At 41.7% G+C, this 21413-nt stretch overlaps 1 protein-coding gene across 9 annotated transcripts in view; it reads left to right on the forward strand.

Annotated features, from left to right (window-relative positions):
- The window catches only part of RBFOX1 (RNA binding fox-1 homolog 1), a 1314070-nt gene that overhangs the window by 996242 nt on the left and 296415 nt on the right, over positions 1–21413 (forward strand). For 6 of the 9 annotated variants that reach the window (XM_077448822.1, XM_077448824.1, XM_077448823.1 and 3 more), the window contains exon 8: positions 17651–17743. The exons of the other annotated variants lie outside the window; for them this stretch is intronic. In XM_077448822.1, coding sequence (XP_077304948.1) covers positions 17651–17743 — 93 coding nt within the window. The remainder of the gene's footprint in view (positions 1–17650; positions 17744–21413) is intronic. 9 annotated transcript variants of the gene reach the window in all.

Raw genomic sequence — 21413 nt, forward strand, 5'->3', positions numbered from 1 at the left:
TGTCTAATGTCGGTGGTTGTTTGTTTTGGGACTCCAGGTTCTTGATGTCTCCCAGGATAGTGTCCATACGCTGCCTCCTCTTCCTCCTTAATAATGCACTATGTTTCATCGGTATCCCTCTAATGTATGCCTTGTGTGTTAACCACAAGACAAACAGATCTACTTCTGCTATGTCATTCTTTGCAACAAATTATTTTAGTGAATTTGCAATGTCCAAAGCAATCACCGGGTCTGTGAAAAGGAGTGTGTCATTTCTCTATCTATTTGCTCTAGTGGAAAGGCCCTGGTTCCCCACAGTTATAGATACCGGGGTATGGTCGGACCACGATATGACTCCTATTTCAGACTTTGAAATTTGTCTGTAGCAGAAATTTGGCTGCTAAAATTGTGTCTATCCTTGAGTACGGTAGATGCACCCGAGAGAAGAATGAGAAATCCTTCTCATTTGAGTGCTGATATCTCCACACGTCATACAAGTTAGCTGTGTGGGTAAAGTTAGAGAGCATTGTTCTGAACCCCTTCTTTTCTGATGTGCTGGATATGTCCAACTGATGGTCGGAGATGGTGCTCAAATTTCCGCACATAATGACATGTTCGAAGCAGTGGCGGAACTACCGCCATAGCAGCACATGCGGGCGCTATGGGGCCCGCAGTCAAATGGGGCCCGGTGAGGACAGGCGCTATGGCTCCGCGGGAGATAGCGGGCGGCTCCGCGGGTGGCCCGCGGGCAGTCCGCGGCTCCGCGGGTGGTCCGCGGATGAGAGCTGGCGGACCGCGGGCGGCCCGCGGGTAGTCCGCGGCTCCGCGGGTGGACCGCGGGCGGCTCCGCGGGTGAGAGCGGGCAGTCCGCGGGTCCGCGGGGGGCTCCGCGGGTGATAGTGGGAGGCAGATGAGAGTGGCCGGTCCGCTGGTGAGAGAGTGGGCGTGAGCGGGCTGGCCAATCAGGGAGCAGACGGGCGAGGGAGCATAGAGATGACATCATCTCTCGCCGCCCTCTCATCCCTGCAGTGCAGTTCCCCCCTCACTGTGCAGGCAGCCAGGAAGCAGAGAGATGACATTATCTCTCTGCTGCCTGACTGATAATCTGCTGGCTGACTCTGTGACACAGCAGGAAAGTGGCAGAGCAAGTGACAATCCATAATGTGTGGCAGGCGACGTGGCAAGTGACAACCCAGGACGTGGCAAGTGACAATCCGTAACGTGTGGCAGGTGACGTGGCAAGTGAAAATCCATGACGTGGCAAATGACAATCCATAATGTGTGGCAGGCAACGTGGCAAGTGACAACCAGGGACGTGGCAAATGACAATCCGTAACGTGTGGCAGGTGACATGGCAAGTGACAACCTGGATGTGGCCAGTGACAATCCGTAACGTGTGGCAGGTGACATGGCAAGTGACAACATGGATGTGGCAAGTGACAATCCGTAACATGTGGCAGGTGACGTGGCAAGTGAAAATCCGTGACGTGACAAGTGACAATCCATAATGTGTGGCAGGTGACGTGGCAAGTGACAACCCGGGACGTGCAAGTGACAATCCATAATGTGTGGCAAGTGACAATCTAGGATGTGGTAAGTGACAATCTGTAATGTGTGGCAATCTAGGACGTGGCAAGTGACAATCCGTAATGTGTGGCAGGTGACGTGGCAAGTGACAACCTGGATGTGGCAAGTGACAATCTGTAACATGTGGCAGGTGACGTGGCAAGTGAAAATCCGTGACGTGACAATCCGTAATGTGTGGCAGGTGACGTGGCAAGTGACAATCCGTAATGTGTGGCAGGTGACGTGGCAAGTGACAATCCGTAATGTGTGGCAGGTGATGTGGCAAGTGACAACCCGAGACGTGGCAAGTGACAATCTAGGACATGGCAAGTGACAATCCGTAATGTGTGGCAGGTAATGTGGCAAGTGACAATCCGGGACTTGGCAAGTGGACAATCCGCAACATGTGGCAGGTGACATTCTGCAACGTGTGACAAGTGACAATCTGCATCTGGTGGCAGGCGACGTGGCAAGTGGACAATCTGCAATGTGTAGCAGGTGATGTGACAAGTGACAATCCTTAATGTGTGGCAAGTGACAATCCAGGACGTGGCAAGTTACAATCCATAATGTGTGGCAAGTGACGTGGCAAGTGACAATCCAGGACGTGGCATGTGACAATCCATAATGTGTGGCAAGTGACAATCCAGGACGTGGCAAGTGACAATCCATAATGTGTGGCAGGTGACTTGGCAAGTGACAATCCGCAACATGTGGTAGGTGACATTCCGCAACGTTTGACAAGTTACAATCTGCATCTGGTGGCAGGCGATGATGGCAAGTGACACGCTCAGGGATCCCACTGATTTTGCATTATGGTGAGTTGAACTATTTCATTTTATATAACAGAACAGAAATTGGTTAAAAGGCCTGGAGGTCAGCAATATGTTCCCTTTAGGGGCTGCATAGAGTATACTGCATACTTTGTTGTTCAAAATTAATATAAGCCGTTGCCTGGGTACTGTGCCACATGGGTGTGGTAGTCTGTTGTTTAATGGCATTAGTTCATTTTTTTTGGTGGGGGGGCCCTGTGCCATTTTGCTATGGGGCCCTGTGATTTCTAGTTACGCCCCTGGTTCGAAGGTGTTTTGTTTGACCTTCTTCCACACTTTTTTCAGAAATCTGAGCTGCTTGGCATTTGGGGCATACACAATAATAATAGTGTACGCCATTCCATTTATTTCACATGCCAAAATGATGTACCTACCCTCCTAATCGCAATAGTGGGACTTATGTTTAAACACAATTGTTTGTTTCACCAGAATGGCTACTCCTCTTTTTTTTGACTGTGCGCACGTGAAGTAGCTGTTGGGATATTGGTTGTGTGTCAACTTGGGTTGATTTTGTGCTTTAAAATGTGTTTCCTGTATACAAAGCACATCACAATTCTGTGCATGAGCCTCTTTCCACAACATATGTCCCTTTTGTGGGCTGTTTAAGCCGTTAACATTTAGTGAGGTAATCTTGAACGCCATTGTGGGTAGGTTTTAACCTTGCTAATGTCCTATTATTGTAACGCCTTATTCAGTTAGGTAAATTCTTACTGTCCAGTAGGCCTGGTTGCTGATGTGGTGTCCTGCTGTAAATGTCACTCCTTATATTCTCTGTTCTGTGCTGGAGAAGCTGTGGTGCAAATAGGGTCTTTTGAGAGGGTCGATGAGGTGTTCAAAGCTCTCGGGTCACAAAATAGAAGTTTCCCTGAGATAAACCAAAACTAAAACAACAAAAAGAACAAAAATTAGAACAGGTGTGCGCTTCCGCGCTCTTATAAAAATATGCGATTTCTTTTGAAATCTGAGCAGGTAGTAACCTGCTGATGCTAGGGGTAATCCAGCGGTTTTCCATGCCGGTCCAAACTTCTGGAGTTGCAATCATCTATCTGTGTTTGCATCATCTTGAGGTGTCATGTACGATTAGGAAAGGAGTCCTGACCATCTTCCTCCTCCATATGGTTCTCCTCCTCTCCTCTCGGTAGAATGTTCAATTTTTCCAGCAACTTGATTCCTTCCTCTAGGGTAGTCACCAGATAGTCACGATCCCCCTTGAAGATTACCAAATTGGCAGGCTAGTTCCAGTGATACATTATTTTATGATTTCTCAGTGGCTTTGTTATAGTGATAAAGTTGCATCTTCTTTGTAATGTATGCGCTGACAAGTCGGCAACGAAGGACAGCCCTTGCATGCATTCAGGCAGGTTTTCAGCTTGTCAAGCTATGTGCATAAATTTCTCTTTGACTCTGTAATAGTGGATCCTTGCAATGGTATCTCTGGGTAATTTTTCAGGGATATGCTTTGGCTTTGTCTATGTATTCGATCTATGATCAGTTCCTCCAAAGGCAAGTCTGGGAGTGCTTCTTTAATAATGTTGGCCAGATAGGCTGTCAGCTCTGGTGTCTTGACCGTTTCTGGGATGCCTCTTATTTTAATGTTGTTCCTTCTGGAACAGTCTTCAAGGTCGGCGACCTATGACTTAAGCCATATTATGTCATCCTCATGGTCATTGTGCACATCCACCATGTTATTAAAGGTTTCAGTGAATTCTCCCATTTTATTTTCTATATGGGTCACTCTCTCACTGCTTTAACCTCTGTCTTGCATTGCTTTGCAAGCTGCAGCATATCCGTATGTATTGCACTCCTCAGAGTCACTAGCATTTCTTTCATGGTAGAGTCCATGACTGGTTTGTTATTTTTGGGGAAAGCTGCTATTGCATCCTGAAATTCCAATGTATTGTCAATTTTAATACCTCTGTCTCCATACTCATTGTTTACAGGTGTCTGTTCTGCTAGTCTCTGTTTCGTCTTTGCAGGGCTATTGGAGCTTGAGGAGGACTGAGACCCTGGCTGCTGCTGTACATGTCTGACCCATGAGGACTGCTCCCCCATACACCCCCTCCTGACTAGCTGACTGAGGGACAGCGATGTGCTCTGTACAGTGCCAGTGCCATCTTGGCTGTTTGAGCGGCCTGACAGGGTGAAGAAATCTGTCATTTACCGGGCTCCCTCCGCTCCTTTTGTTTCCATGGCATGCTCCCTGAGCGCCTCCAACCTGCTGTGCCTGTTTGCGCTGTGTTCCAGTGCCTATCGTTGCCGGTATATACTTCGGAAGATTCCCTCGGCCGGGAGCTAAATTCCTATGCGGCCATTCACCACGCTCGCCAGGTCCGCCCCCTACTAATATTCTTTCATAATTCATGGCGTATATGTATGAATTGTATTCAAGGGGACAGTGCTGGGGATCTTTTTTTCCAGTAGCAGCTTATGAACTCACGTGTAGCACTTAATATTTTGTTATTATTATTTGATAGACACTTGTTTCTACCTTAGCACTGGCATACAATATTAGACTTCATAGAAATCTGTCTGCTGGAGAAATTTGGTTGAGATTGCCTGTCAAATTGCTTTGTCATCAAAAGAGCCCATAGGGCCTCTTTCACCAGGTAACCCACCTCGGCCTATGGTAATCCATTTTCTCAATGACAGGCATCAAGATGCCATCCTTAGGGTGGCCAGAACAAAGTAAAATCTTTGCATCAAAAATGCTGATGTTTCTCTCTCCTGGACTATTCCATGGCGGTTTGAAAACTCCATGCACATTCAGTTTGCTAAACAAAAGTTGAGAGCCCCCAATATCCAATAGGCTATGCTGTTTCCAGAAAGATTACAAGTTTGCACACCAGGGGTGAACCATCTTTACTACACTTGAAAGTGTCTTAAATTGGGTAGAAACACTGCTGTAACCCAGCCAATCCCTCTGTTGGCCCACCAACCACTTGAAGCTATATGTCCTCCCGGATCTTGTTAGCCGCTGCTTTAATTTGCTTTAGAGCAGGATTACTGTGCAGTGTTGGTATATTTCCTAATTGCTTAGGTCATGTTCCCCAGCATATTGTTTTGTTCCGGGATTAGGTTTGCTCTGCTATGGCTGAGCAGGCCAGGGGTTCATTTTTAAATCCTATTTAATTTATGGGATACTTACTTGTGCTAGTTAACTGTGGTTGTGTGTTAAGCGTGCGTGTGTGTATGTGTGTGTTTCTCTTTCCCTCCTTTATTGTTGGATTGTGACTTGAGGGGCACCCCGTGTCCCTGTTGGACTTTACTCCTTCGGTATATGCCCATTGAATCTTTTATGGCTTAAGTAACTTTCCGTTCTTGGAAAATCAGAGTCCTGAATTCCAAATTTAAACAGGCTAGACTCTTTGAATTTCTTAAGGCACACAAACCACATATTTTATGCCTGCAAGAAACCCATTTAATTGAATCTAAAATCCTTACTTTGAAAAAAACACTAGGTTGCCTTGAATCTCCATGCCACATACTCTAATTATGCATGAGGTATTTCAGAGACAAGTACACATTATAGAAGGATGCGCTTTGTTCACAGTTAATTTCCGAGGTTTACATTTTAATTTAAATTATGAATGGGGACATAGGGGGTCTAGAAAATAGCAGGACCTTGCATTTTCACTTTAATGATATCAAACTTAAAGACAATTATACATTAAAGAAGTACACATGCATGACCAAGAAATTCAGTTTTGTTACATTGCATATACAGTATTTGTAGAGTACTCTAGTATATTCCTACTTTATTTATTATAGTTTTATGTGTTACATTTTAAAACAAATATGTCTAATAAAGGAATGCTGGGATGCCATGCTTCAAATGGCATGAATAATTGAAAAAATTCTTAATTGCTAATTGTCGAAGCCATGCAAATAATTGGATAATTACATTATTGAAAGCATTACAAACATATACATTTTTTTTTTACTTTATTATTGCCTTGGACCAGAATTTAATAATCCATTTATATAAATTTGACAAAAAATTGTGACCCAATTCAAAGAACTTAAGAAAAAACAGACAAAAATAACAAAATCCTCTCAAATACACCTCAAGGCACAACTTAAAGAGGAAGTAAACCCTGATGAGTTTACTTCCTCTTTCATTCCCTGCAAAGGCAAAGCATAATGGACTACTATGCATCGCATAGTAGCCCATTATGTGTCACTTACCTGACACAGGAGCCAACAAAGTCACCGCTGTCCCCTGTAGTCCGGCGCATCCATCTGCTCGGTGGGGTCTCGCAGCTCCGCCGCTGTCATTCGGCGAAGCCGCGATGACGTCACTCCCGTGCATGCGCACGGGAGCCAAGACACGCGGCATCGCACGGCATCGCGCGGCATCTTCGTCATCGATGATGCCACGCTCAGTGCGCCTGCGCGCCACTGTCTACGGCGCATGCGTCGTAGACAGCGGTGCCTGTCTTCGGGCAAATATCTCCTAAACCGTATAGGTTTAGGAGATATTTCTTGGACCTACAGGTAAGCCTTAATCTAGGCTTACCTGTAGGTCAAAGTGGTTTGTAAGGGTTTACAACCACTTTAAAAGTATATTTTATGCTTAATGTAGGTTTGTGTTTAATAGGCAAATCCTATTCTATCCTATAACTGGCTGGGCAATAATTAGTGGAATATGGGGAAAGGAAGCATTTATATATAGTCAGTTATATATTATTCTCTTATTCACAGCGATTATTACAGAAGTGTTATCATCTTGTAACATAGAAATACTAGTCTGCATGCCTAAACGAAGCAGAGGTATTATTGCTTAAAGATTAATTTAATGCTATTACTCCATGATAGCAAAGTTGATGATGTTTACTGTAAGCTTAAGCATGCACTAACTACTTGACTTCTGGAAGATTTATCCCCTTCATGACCAGGCCATTGTTTGCGATACAGCACTGCGTTACTTAAACTGACAGTTGCACGGTCATGCAACGCTGTACCCAAATACAATTTATGTCCTTCTTTTCCCCAAAAATTTAGATTTCTTTGGGTGGCATTTTATATTGATTGGTTTGTGTAAAAGTTATAGCATCTTCAAACTATTGGACACATGCTGGAATTAATTTTAAATTTTTTTTATTTTTTACTTGTAGTGGTGATCTAGGGCGATCAAAGGGCTAACTGTGTTCCAGTGTTTTTCTATAAACTGTGTGCTGTTTTTACTGCCAGATTTTATTACCTGCAGGGACACAAAATACATCACGTTCCACCTGTCAGAATGGAGCTCTACCTTGTATACATAGGCAAAGCTCTGTTCTGTGTCTTTGCCCGATTTTTTGTGGTTGCTGGTGGACATCACAGCAGAAGGGGTCGCTGGTGGCGGCACGCTTCCCCTACCCAAAAGTGCAGGATCATGTACACACACATATATATATATATATATATATATATATATATATATATATATATATATATATATATATATGTGTGTGTGTGTGTGTATATATATGGATTCTGCACAGAATGGCTCCCCTGTAGCAGTATATCTGCTGTGAGGCAGTCAGGAAGTGGCTAATCTTTACATTAAATGTGTCAGTCCTCCTGAAGGTGGTATCTTCTTAATTAAAGATGAACCTGTGTCATTGCCTGGGTTTTCACATGTCTTTGATAATTTACCAGAGATCTTTGCGCCTTCATTCCGGACTGTTTTAAGGAATTTTAGGTGTTCTCATAATGGGTGATGTAGACCCAGAAAATCAAGTATAGAAATGTCATATTTCAGCAATAGAATCAATGGCAGATACATAAATGTGTTGTGTGATTGAATACTGCAATAACTAATATAAACTATAATTTCATGACATCTTTGTTGGATTAGGCTTATATATTACACCACTGTACCTTTTCTTAGATTCTCTCTAACATTTATTTTATTTTATTTTATATATATATATATATATATATATATATATATATATATATATATATATATATATATATATATATATATATATATATATATATACATACATACATACATATACATACATGTATATATATATATATATATATATATATATATATATATATATATATATATATATACACACACACATGATTTTGCACTTTCCAGCTTTAGTAAATAATCCCCATTGTGTACTTAAAAGTGGGGTATGCATGTATATATGCATGTATGTATATATATATATATATATATATATATATATATATATATATATATATATATATATATACATATATACATACATGTATATATACATATATGTTTGTGTGTATTGTAAATACAGTATATTCTCAATATGTATATCAGGGAAAAACAAATCAATTGATCAGATTATGACAAATATAACCATTAGCATTAGTCAAGTTTAAAGAGGTATATATAAAATGATGTCCTTTTCTAAAAGCACATTCTTTATTGTATTCCTTTTTAGTTTTTAAATGATATACTATTTAATGCAAACACATTACTTTGTAGCACATGGAATAGTTAATTCTTTGTAATTCTACATAAATAGCTAGTGCAGATGCCAAGTTCCATTTTCTACAGACTGTATTAATTTTTCATAAGCCAATATTTTGACTGTAATGGCTTGTAAGAGCTCTGTCGGTTTCACAAATGCAATAACTGTCATCAGTGTTGTTAATGTTACTGTGGTTTCATATTACATCTGAAAACACTTTACCACTTTACTTTTATAAAACATGGTTATAGATTAATTTTATACACTATAAGTTAAAGGATAAGTATACTTTAAGTATTTACCCTTTATTCTTTCCTGTTAGGGTCTTATTGTTTTCAGTGTCCCTATTACTTAAAGAAGAAAGCTCTAGAAAAAACAGAAGTCCCATCTGTGAGATTAATCACTTGAGAAAGTGCCCCGATGAAAAATATACCATCTAATTTACTTCTGTTCTAGTGAGAAACATAACACTTTGCATTTTTTTCATTTCTGTACTGGTGACAATGTTCGCCATGACAGTATTGAGGGTACACCTCCCCAATGAGTGCACATACTGTATTAAAATTTTTACAAATGTTGTAACTCTGTATATGATTAAAAATGGCTAGACCTAAATCATGTGCATTTGAGAAATGATGAAAAATTAGGATTAATTTAAATAAATAATTTATAATAATAAATTAAGATATGCAAAACTTTACTTAGCAACATACCTTATAAACCTTTGCAATGTCACGTGTTTAGTGTTAAACTAAAATTATGTTCCTAATTTTCTCCTAAACAGTATATAGGGATACCTAATACAGTATATGTATATAATACAGTATATGTAGTCTAACAATTGCTTCATGTTTGTCTACATCCTCCTCACTTAGTATCTGTTTTTGTTAAGGGTTTGTAAATGTGTTATGTGTACAGATTGCTGTATTTTTTGGTAATCATATTTTTAAAACATCGTCTTCTGCTATTGACTTTTTGTAGACTTCCTTTGTTAGTGTCACAAGAGAGCTGAAAAGCCTGCTATGTGGCAGAATATATGGGCTCCAATTAGAGAACCATTTTTACTTCTGGAAACAATGAGGTCATCTTTATACTATCAGGAGGATGGACTTCGCTCTGTCAGACAGCAATGCAGTTGTCACTTCCTCATCCAGCATTGCTATGACCATGCCTTGAAACACCAGGATTCTGATGCTGTCAAGCACCCTTATGTGATCTGGGGGTTCTGGAAAAAGGGAGAAACGTCTGCTTACATTTTTTTTAAATACAACTTCCATAAGAGATATTGATCTATTGTGCTGTAAATGGTCCTGTTCCAATCTGTAACAGTTTATTATGACAAGGGGTTAATTACAAGTGGTAGAAATTGCTTGTGGAAAATGTGATTGTAAAAAATTCGACCTAATTAAATATTAAAATAGTTTCAGATAAGGGGTGGATAGATTAGTCTTTCGTAGACAATAGAATAGAAGAAAGAAAACATGTATTTTGACAAAGATTGTATCAATGTGGCTGACAAAATAGCTGTTTGTACTGCTCTACAATCATAAATTAAAATCAAACTTTCATTCTCCACCTGACATTTTATTTTGCAGGTCTGAATTAGTTCATAAGTAAGATGCATTGATACATATGTCTCATTGGTTTTAAACTGCATTTAGCTCTGATAAATTTGAATAGGTGAAGTTTCAGTTAAAAATATGGGTGGGGATGAAAACACTTTATGCAGTGTCAGCTTGACCTCCGGAAGATTTACCCCTTTCATGATCAGGCCATTTTTTTGCTATACTGCATTGCGTTTAAATTACAATTTCAGGGAGAAGGCAATAGGGAAGGGGGGAGGAAGAGGTATGAGACGAGCCACCCCCCCCCCCCCCAGTACCATGGATACTGTTATCTGAAAGTCTTATGCCCTGTACACACGGTTGGACGTTCTGACCACAAAATCCATCGGATTTTTTCCAACGGATTTTGGCCGAAGTTGTCGGAAAATCTGATAGTTCGGAATGAGGTGACGTTCGTTGCGTACGGTGGGACTACATAGAAGCTAGTAGTCAATAGCTTTGGTCTCGTAATTTAATCTGACCATGCGTGGCACTTTGTCCGTCGGAATTCTCTACAAATGATCGGAAAAAGTCTAATCGGATTTTGTTGTTGGGAAATTTGAGATCCAGCTCTCAAACTTTTTCCATCAGAATTTCAGACGGAAAAAGTCCGATAGAGCCCACACATGATCAGATTTTCCAACAACATAATCCGATTGGATCTTTTCCGTCTGAATTTCTGACCGTGTGTACAGGGCATTAAAAACAGTTGGTCCTTGGATGCGGGGAATCCGTGGGCCAGAGGAGCCAGTCTGTGAGCCTGTAGTTTCGCAAACAAAAAGTGCATCAATAAACCGGCAGACAGAAGAGGAAATCTACCCGACTCACAGTGGGGTGTACAAATCGGGGAAGTCAATCCTCTAATGAGGGCACCACATGGGCTGCAAACAAAGAACCTGAGAGTACTGGGGTCACAGATCAATTCATGGAGTCCATGTGGGTTGGAACAGGAGATGCCTAGCGCCCATGCTTGTGAGAACCAGATTGACTATGCATTAGCTTTTGGGTAAGCATGGGACATCCGGGATGAACAGGATGCTGAACGATGTAGGGAGCCCTCAGATGAACCTGGTGATAGAAGTTAAAAGTGATGGAGAGTTGCTTTGAGGTTGCTTTGATTAGACAATCTACAAGTATAGTATTAGTTCTGTTATGAGAAGCTAGCTGAGAAAGGAAAGCCCCATGATGATGCGGTGTTGTTGTAGTATTTGTAGATGTGGTTTCAGGGTCTGCCCCTTGGCAACTGTAAGCGGGGAAAGATCTTGGAAGAGCTGATACGTTTGACACCAAAAAGACTAGTGAATCTTGCTGCAGATAGTTCTTCTTTAGCGTGATAAAAGTGCAGTTTTGTGAGGATATCATGAGTTGGGCTATCCATCTGACGTGGGGCCAGGGCTCGATGGACACTGTCCATTTCTAGGCATTTGATCGGTATGGAAGGGGCCAATTCTTGAAAGATAGCCTTTAATGTAGATTGTGCATCTGTGGTGATCTCAGGAAGTCTGTGAATGCAGAGGTTTCACCATTGGATCCTATTCTGAAAGTCCTCCAAATGGGCCAAGCTCATCTGTATGATTATGAGCGAGGATGTCCAAGTCGCCAACACGTTGTTCAAATTCAGCAGTGCTCTGCCCCAGCTCTCTGGTTTCCCGGGACAATTTTTCAGTTCTGTGGCCTGAGGTCTTCTTAAGCAGCTTCTTTGCAGTGCTTTTGGAGTGGTGAATACACCGCTCCCAAAGCGCCCCTTCCCATTGAAATCAATGGAAAGCGCCTGCAAAATGCCCAAAAAGCTCCTGAAAAGCGTATGCAAAGCGCTTTTGGCAGCAGCACTTTGTGGGCACTTTTAACCCTTTATTGGGCCACTAGCAGGAGTTAAAAGCGCCCCAATAGCGCTCGAAAAATGCTGGTAAAGCGCTGCTAGTTTAAGCGGCACTTTACAAGCGTTTTTGGGGTGCTGATATTGTGAAAGGGCTTGTAAAGCACTTGGGCTTTCACATTGGGATTGCAGATGAGGCTTCTTTCAAGCGCTTTACAGGCACTTTTTTTAACACTAAAGCTCCTCAAAAACACCTGAAAAATCCCCCAGTGTGAAAGGGGTCTAAGGGCTTTAGTGAGTATCCGCTCAAACTGTCCGAGTAGGTCAGGAGGCGCCGAGTCAGAATAGGGGGCGAGGTGGAGTGATCCCCAGGTCTGTATCAGACTCACCATCTGCTACAGGGATCAGTTGCAGTTGTTTTGCATGCCGTGGAGTGTAGAGCTGGGAAGGTGCTGCCACTGCCATTTTGGTCAATGCCCGGGTGAGCACTCCCCTGATTTGATTTAGATTTTGTTTTCGAGCAGGTGGTGCCGTACACCAAAGAGCAGGTAGTGGGTGGTTATTGGCAGGTCTGGCTGTGTCTGCTAGTGGCTGTAATGACCTGAACAGTGCGGATCCTCAAGCAGACATGTCCAGCACTGATAACTTTGCACATGCGCCCCCCCACTTTAACTGACAATTGCATGGTCATGTAAGGCCGAACATAAATTAGATGTGTGACAGTGGGGTCACTTTGGACACAGGGTGAATAAAAGAAACCCCCGATATGGTCTGTGATAGCCATATTCAAGGCTGTATATACATTGTATATAGATTGGATGTATACTGTATATGGGGGTTAAGTATCATTGCTGTGAGGAATTAAGTTGTTTTGCATTTCAATTGTTCATTTAAGTCTGTCCTTGTGTGTATTGTAAAGTGCCAGACAGACTGGCTGCCAACCCTTTGTGAAAAGATGTGTATTGGGTGGGATCGTTTGAAGCCTAGCAGATGTCAGGATGAGGTGTTGAGTCTTGGGATGTGTGGGTGGAGCTGGGCCCCTGTTCATGTTAAAGCATGTGCCTTGAATTGTGTATAAAGTGACAATGTTTCTCATTAATAAAGTCATTCCTACTACAGAAGAGACAGAGTGCGTCTCGTCTTATTGCCAGAGGGGTCGGCTCCTATAGGAAAGGGTCGTTTAGCTGTGGATATTGGTAGCGAGTGGATGTGTGTCTAGGAGAGGGAACATCGTAAACGGCATTAACCCCCTTTATATTAGGGGTGCCGTTACAAAATGTATCAATAATGTTTTTTTTTATACAAACAGAGCTTTCTTTTTTTGTGGTATTTGATCACTACTGGATTTTATTATTTTTTGCACTATAAATAAAAAATAAAAAAAACAGTTTTTGCTGATCAGCAAGTATCAGTGGTCATCCATTGGCTGGCAGCTGCTGATCAGCTTCTGTTGTGACTAATCACAGCAGAAGTGGGGAGAGCATGTGCCACCACCTGGAAGTACAGAATCATGTATATATATGTGATGCTGCATCAAGCGGCTGCCCTGTAGCAGTAAAACAGTAAAACTGCTTTAAAGCGGTCGGCAACTGGTTAAAACTGTTTTTTGTTGTTGTTTTTTTGCTTTTTTTAAGAATAACATATTCATGGCTGGCAATGTTGGATCTTTCTCTTTAGCCACCAGAAATACATTTGTCAGCAGATGCCTTAGGCAAACACAATTGCACTTTTTTTATTTGTTGCTGCTAGAAAGGAACATATTTCAACCCACTTATCAGAAGAAAATGAAGGCAAATTCACTGTGTGCTTTTAGACCCCTATCACAATTACCAGTGGTTGGTAAGCAGGGACTTTTCAGCACATTTCTTTATTAAGCTGTCATCTATTTCATACTGAAATCAGCATGGATGCAGTTTATGAGACCTGCATTAATCTCTTGCTGAGCAGAATTGTTCACAGCAAGAAATTAATGTTGGTCTCATAAATAATTATTTGTTTCTTAACCTTTTATGCAGAATGACAGTGTGTGCTGCTGCCATCAACGTTTTTGTTTGTTAAATGCATGACTTTAATACTACAAGAGGTTGGTTGTTCCTTAATGAACTGCACTAATCCCCCCAAATCATGACAGTGTCCAATTATTAAATATATTCTGATAGTATAACTTTTTATATATGGTTTAAGTACTTAGATCTGACAGCGTGATAACCATTGTCAATAGCAGTTATGCTTCAGACTGATGTAGTCTGTCATTTTTATTAATTAGCTGTACACAATGGAAGTTTCTTCTTGTTTCTTCTTGCAAAAAACAAACAAACAAACAAAAAACACAGGAATGATTTACTAAAGTTTTCATTTTCATTGTGTTTTTATTTCAAATACAGAATCGGGTTTTTGAGAAAATTTATTTTTTGTTTTTAACACCCCCTGGGCCTAACTATTTAAAGTAACCCAGGCTAGAGTGAACATTTCCATTACGGTAACTCCCTTTCTAATCAATATTTGCTTTCAGTTTAGTACAATTAATCAGTGTCTACTTTCAATTAAATAGGTAGGTAAATGCAATTATGTATTAGAGTGTATTTATATTTTTATAAAGAATAATTATAAAATACTTAAATGTTTTGGCCTTTTGCTTGTAGATACTAAGGGGGTTATTTACAAAAGGCAAATCCACTTTGCACTGCAAGTGCACTTGGAAGTGCAATCACTCTAAATCTAAGGGGTAGATCTGAAATGAGTGTTAGCGCTGCTGATTTTATCATCCAATCATGTGCAAGCTAAAATGCTGTTTTTTATTTTTCTCGCATGTCCCCCTCGGATCTACAGCAACTTCACTTCCACGTGCACTTGCAGTGCAAAGTGGATTTTCCTTTAGTAAATAACTCCCTAAGTCTCATGTTTCCTTTTCCTAAGGCAGCAAACAATTCTCGATTCTATAACTCCAAGAATGTAGCAGAAGTTTCTGATGTTGTCCCTCTTTATTTTACATTTTCTCAACTGGTAGTACATGCATTACTTCTTCTGGCTAAAGCTTCTAGCTATAGCAGTTCAGAATTTTACCAGATAATATCTCATATATAGAACAGATCTCAGTTAGATATCCAGAGTTATTTTAAAACATAAAAGACTAGTTGAAAACACATTTGTTTTCAGTGCCAGAAGATTGAAGCTGGTAATTTTCAGTGCAGAGCTTCCTGCACATAAAGGAATGCCTACATTTAAAACTTACTTCAAACTACCCCTCCCCCCCCCCCCCACCAATACTAACACTAGCTGTTATCCCACCCTAAAACCCTAAAGGTAATCATTCCTAATATAAAAGTCATAGAAATATGTAAAGATGTCCTGACCAAAAACAGGTGAAAGAGCCAAAGATAATTTTAATTGTTGGCAGATTCTGTAGGTCATAAAAACAGCCAATGTTTTTCTGGGCAATGCCACTCCCTTTTCTTCAGGGCTACATAAAAAATATAAAACATAGTCATAACAATGAAAGATAAATATGCAAACATATGAGTATACACAGCAAATTCTAAAAATTGTTGCATGAACTGCAATTGTCTCTTAGAGTTAAAATGTAGGAGAATCAAAATGATATTGATTGAAAAGTTGTGGGAGGCGCATGTGTGGCAGCACCCGAGATGATGGCTTGATCCAGGAGTCTGACCCGCTCCAGCCATCTGACAGCCTCTACACCAGCTATCGACAGCGGCCCCCTTCTCAGACATCCTATCTGCATTCCGGTCACATCAGAGCCACTTCCCATATGTCAGGTGAGCAACTCTAGAGAGTGTTGTCCCACCAGCTAAGCTTTGGAGAGCAGGCCCCAGGAAAATCCAAGATGGCAGTCGCAACTCCTCCATGCAGAGACATGGAGGACACAGACTCCATCGCAGACCCTCTCCCTGCATCCCAGGGCATTAGTGGTCTACCACTTTAGATAAAATGCTGGGTACTCCAATGATTAACAGCCGTGCAGGACTCGCTGAACTGCAACAGGCTTCACCCCCTCCCCCGGGCACCTCCCTGACACACCACTTTAGTTAAAATTGATGACCTTGAAAATAGCAGCAGACACTACAATTTTTGTATTGGGGTCTCCCCAAATCAATCCTGGATGTTCAAGGGGCTGTCAAGAATCTCATTAATGACCTCATCTCAGATATCCCTGACAATATGCTGGAGCTGGATAGAGCTCACAGGGTCCTACAACCCCCATGCAAAGATGGTCTTCCTAGGGATATTGTGGTCAAACCACACTTCTACTCTGTGAAAGAGGAAGTCATGAGGAAGGCCCGTTACTCTGAAAATCTCTCTTTACAAGAAAACCCGGTACAAATTTTTGTGGATTAACAACCATCCAAAGGCGGAGATCCCTGAAACCCCTTCGGCCTTATCACACAAATCTGTGAAGTATTGGTGGTTCTTCCCCTTCTGTCTTCCTCTTATGCCTACAGTTTCAATATAGGAATACATCCTACAATTTTGCATCTTTCCAGGATGGGGAATGCCTGCTGGTCCAACTTGGCATCATCTCCCAAGATTCATCTTCCTCGTCTTCTGCTAATCGCCAAAGCTCTTCAAAGCAACCCCCTCCGATTAGCCCCTTGACCCCGGTAAAGAAACAAAGGAGACATTGGGACTCCAACCCACCCTGAGGGATTCATCAACCCCTCGCTGTGCACCTAATCTCCTTTGGTCCCTTCTTGGCTTGAGGGACACCAACCATGGTTCTTGTTATCTGACTAAACCCCAATACTATTACACCCGTCTGGGAGGCATATCCATCTCAAATTGACTTCCCTCCCTTTGAACTCACATTTAAATGGAACTACAGCTAATTCAGAGTACCTCTTTTCATGCTCTCTCCGAGGTTTGGGCAATTTAGGGTGCAGCTCTGAGGGGTAGTATGCCTTGTTTATCATAATTTTATCATTGGCCTTATTGGGGAGACACCCTGATCCTGTTCATGACAACCCTGGCGGTATCAGCTTTCTCTCCCTTAATGCCTTCTGGAACCCGTACCTTATAATCTGTCTTTCTTGTTACGTTTTGACTTTTTATAGCCTGGTGAGGTATAGTCTAGGGCCTTAAGATTTCCTATGGTTTTTATATTTTTTTTTTTACTTTTTATTTTTACTTTTGAAGCATTAAGGCTGGAATGGTTTTCATGCTCCTCCCCCTGTAGTGACACAGAGGTTATACCCCCCTCTGGTGACTACAGGATAGCACCCTGTTTATCGCAGGATGCACATAAATTTTTTCTTGGTGTGCAGAGCTAGGCATGTCTGGTCCTGTGTCCAGAGAACACAGAACAAACACAGCTCTGGGTTCTTTTCTATTTTTCTACTCCCCTCCTACATTTTTTTTTTCCATACACTTATGTTCTTCTTTCTCTTCTAGATACCTATGCGGAGGCTTCAGCAACTCTTGAACAGTTTGGGATTCGAGCCTCTTTGGACCAGTTTCTCCGTGGACCCTCAGCAGGACTCTTGGGTATGTGTCCATCATCTGATGGCATTTGTCTCCTCTCCTTTCCATGACTAATCTTGATCAACCGGGTGGGACTCTTAGAGTGGCATCCCACAACACACAAGGCCTCAATTCTACGATAAAGAGATGCAAGGCATTTCAGCATTACCACTCCTAAGGTCTTGATGTCCTCATGCTACAGAAGACTCACTTTCCTGAGAATCTTAACCTTGTGTTTGTCCATCATAAATATCCAACCTTCTATATAGCAAATTCAGAAGTCAAAAAACAGGGAGGTTATTTTTTTTTATCTAAAAAAGTTGCCTTTTCTCACTCCCAGACAATTATATATTCTAGTTAAGGTACATATTGACAGTTGCCTATACATTTTCATTTCTTACTATGCCCTGAACCATGGTGAGGTCACATTTTTCTCAGAAATGCTCCAGTCCCTTTTCCCCTATCTGGAGACTCGAATTATAATGGGGGGACTCTAATATTGCGTTTGACCAACTCTCAGATAAATCGGGGGCAGGGATACCCCTTCTCATAAGGCCCCCTAAACAAACCTTTTGCATAGCCTGGCTTCTCCATTCTCTGGGACTGGTAGACCTTTGGTGGGAGCTAAACCCCTCCTACCGGGACTCGGCACCTTACATAACATATGCTAGAATCGATCATATTTATTTTTTCCCATTTTAGATATCCGTTTTGTAGCTCAGGCATCCATTCGTGATATCTCTTGGTCGGATTATTCTCCATTCCTTCTAAAACTCAATAACGCACCCTTTCCATCAGGCCCATACCCACGGTGACTTAATTAATCCCTTTTAAGCGCCCCGTTTAGATGCACTATAAGTTAGAGAAGGACATGAGGGAGATCTTATTTTGAATGATGTAGAAGACATTATCCCAGGCTTCTTATGGGGGAACATAAGGTGGTAATCCTCAGAAAAATCATCCAGTTAGCTTCCCAACTAAAACATCAGGCCTATATAGGTAAAGTGTAAAATATTATTTACTGCTAGCCCCTATATTAGAGGCTGGCATAACATGCCATATAAGTCCTTTATAAAAACGAGCATTATAAATAGCTATTTAGAGCTGTCTTCAGGTCGGCCACATAACTTTACAGCTCTGAGACATTGTTTCTGTGGGAGGGGCTGTGATCTGTCTCTTACGTCAGCCGGGAAGATCACATGACCTCCCGCAGAAGCAATGTATCCGAGCTGTAAAGCATCTGCGAGTCAGGTGACTGGCCTGAAGACTCTAAATAGCTATTTATAATGCTCATTTTTACAAATTACTTACATAGTGTGGTATGCCGGCCTCTAATAGAGGGGCTGGCAGTGACAATTGTAGGTTTTTTATTTTTAATAGGAGCGGCAGGCGGCGGGGGCTTCGGAGACAGAGAGAGGGAGCTGACAGGCAGGAAGGAGGGAAAAGGGGGAGAGGCGAGCAGATAAGACAGCCACGTATGACGGAGGGACGTACTCTGATCACAGTGGTTAGGGCTGAGCAGCCCTGGTTATTGTGTTCCATATAGAGAAGGCATACAGGAAGTAATAGGTTCAGGGTGCTTTGTGCAGTTTAGGGGGGCAGATTACACAGCACAAGCATGCTGTGTAACCTGCTTTAAGGGACCAGAATCTGAATCTTTTTTTTTTTTTTTGGGTTAACAAACACTTTAAGCTTGAAAGGGAGTTTAAATCGCTCAGCAAAGCCCACAAATATAACCCTATTCTGGCCTTGCTAACCAAACTCAAATCAGCTAGATTGGCTCTAAACCTGGTCTTAACCTCTGCAGCAGAAAAAAGCTTAAGGTGGTGAGAAGCCCATTTCTACCTTCAGAGAAACAAAATAGGGCCAAAACTCATAACCAAACTTACCCCTCTTACCCTAAAATCAGATCCTCGACGAGTGCTATTACCAAAATCCCAATCATATTATGGAATCTTTTCACTTGTTCTTCTCAAAATTGTATAGTAATGATAATTCTGCGAGCTAAAGTTGCCTCCCTCTCCCTAGTCTTAAACATAGTCCCCACTCCCTCCTTGATTCTCCTATTTCGGAAGCCAAGGTTGAGGAGATCAAGGGACTCCGTATTGGGTCAGCTCCGGGACCAGATGGATTCTCCTACTTGTTATTATAAAACATTTGGTAACACTCTCTCTCCTTATATGGTCCGATTCGTTAACTCTCTGATGAAAGCTAAACCTCTGGACCCTGCATCTAACCTTGCATATATCTCGGTTATTCCCAAACTTGGAAAATATTATAGTGAAGTAGGAAACTATAGACCTTTCTCTTTGGTCAATAATGACCTGAAAATTCCAAAATCCTATTCTACAGCTTATTCTCCTTTATAGGTAATTATATTCATAAAGATAAGGTGGGTTTTATCCTAGGATGGCAGGGTCCAGATCAGATAAGGAGAGCAATTGTTGTAATTTCCCTGATGAATTTGGGATGGGACGGGGTCCTCCCCAGGAAGGCTACCTATTATCATTAAATCTGCAAAAGGCCTTTGACACAGTCTGCTGGCCTTACCTGTTTTCCATTTTCAAAAGATGTGGCTTTGGTTTCCAATTTTACTAGAAGCTTTCTATTCTTATCCTTCTGCTCGAGTTAGGATACAAGGTCCTTACCTGAGTGAGACTGGGATGCCCCTTATGCCCTTTAACTTTTCCTATAGCTATAGACCCTGGCTATTGCCATACGACATCACCTCAAAGTCCATGGAGTTCGCTGCGGCCCAACTATCCATAAATTCTCCCTTTTTGCTGATGATATCCCCCTATTTGTCACCTCTCCTCTTATATCAACTCTTAATATTTTCAAATTGCTACACAAATTTGGCCACATTTCTGGTCTTCATTTTAATACGTCCAAATCTCAGGCCCTTAATATATTAACCTCCCCCTCCCTGGTGGAGCGACTGCAAGATCACTTCTCTTTCACCTGGAGTCATAAGTCAATCCCCTATTTAGGTATCAATTTGGCAGCCTCTATAGACCAGCTCTATAGTATTAACTACTCCCCTCTCTATAAAAAAAGGATCTATTGAGAGGTCACAGTGGTCTTCCCTCAGGTTCTCATGGCTAGGTAGAGTGCATGCAATTAAAATGATAATATTACCCCAAATCCTTTATTTATTCCCTCCCCATCCCCGTACTCAAGGCTCACCTTTCTAAATACCAAGCAGCACAACTAAATCAGATCCCCATTGTTTACTTTAAGGGCATCAAACCTGACAGGGTTGCTATGGAGTGACAATCAGTCCCACACTTCATCTTAGACTTCCTCATTCGGAGTACCCCTAATTCCAGACCTCCTATACTTCGCCCAATTCTGTCCCACTCGGTAGCATTATGCAACTCTTTACACAAGCTCACCAAAATCGCTACAGAGTGGCGTCCGCCAGCCCATATTTTCCACAACCCCCCTCCCGGCAGAGACATAAAGGCACTTCAATGGTGGACAAACAAGGGCCTATTTTGGATTGGATATTTCTTTCATTCTAATAGTCCTTTATCATTTAGCCACTGTGTTAACACACTGGAGATGCCTCTCTCAGGGAAGTTCTGCTTCACCCAAATTTCTCATTTCTTGAACTCTATTTGGGTTACCAAACCAATCCCAACAGTTACGCCATATGAACAATGGCGCTCCACAGTCATGAAGATGAGAGGAG

Source organism: Lithobates pipiens, unplaced genomic scaffold (genome assembly GCF_037356315.1).
Source record: "Lithobates pipiens isolate NorthernLeopardFrog02 unplaced genomic scaffold, aLitPip1_a1.2 Scaffold_22, whole genome shotgun sequence".
Lineage (NCBI taxonomy): Eukaryota > Metazoa > Chordata > Amphibia > Anura > Ranidae > Lithobates > Lithobates pipiens.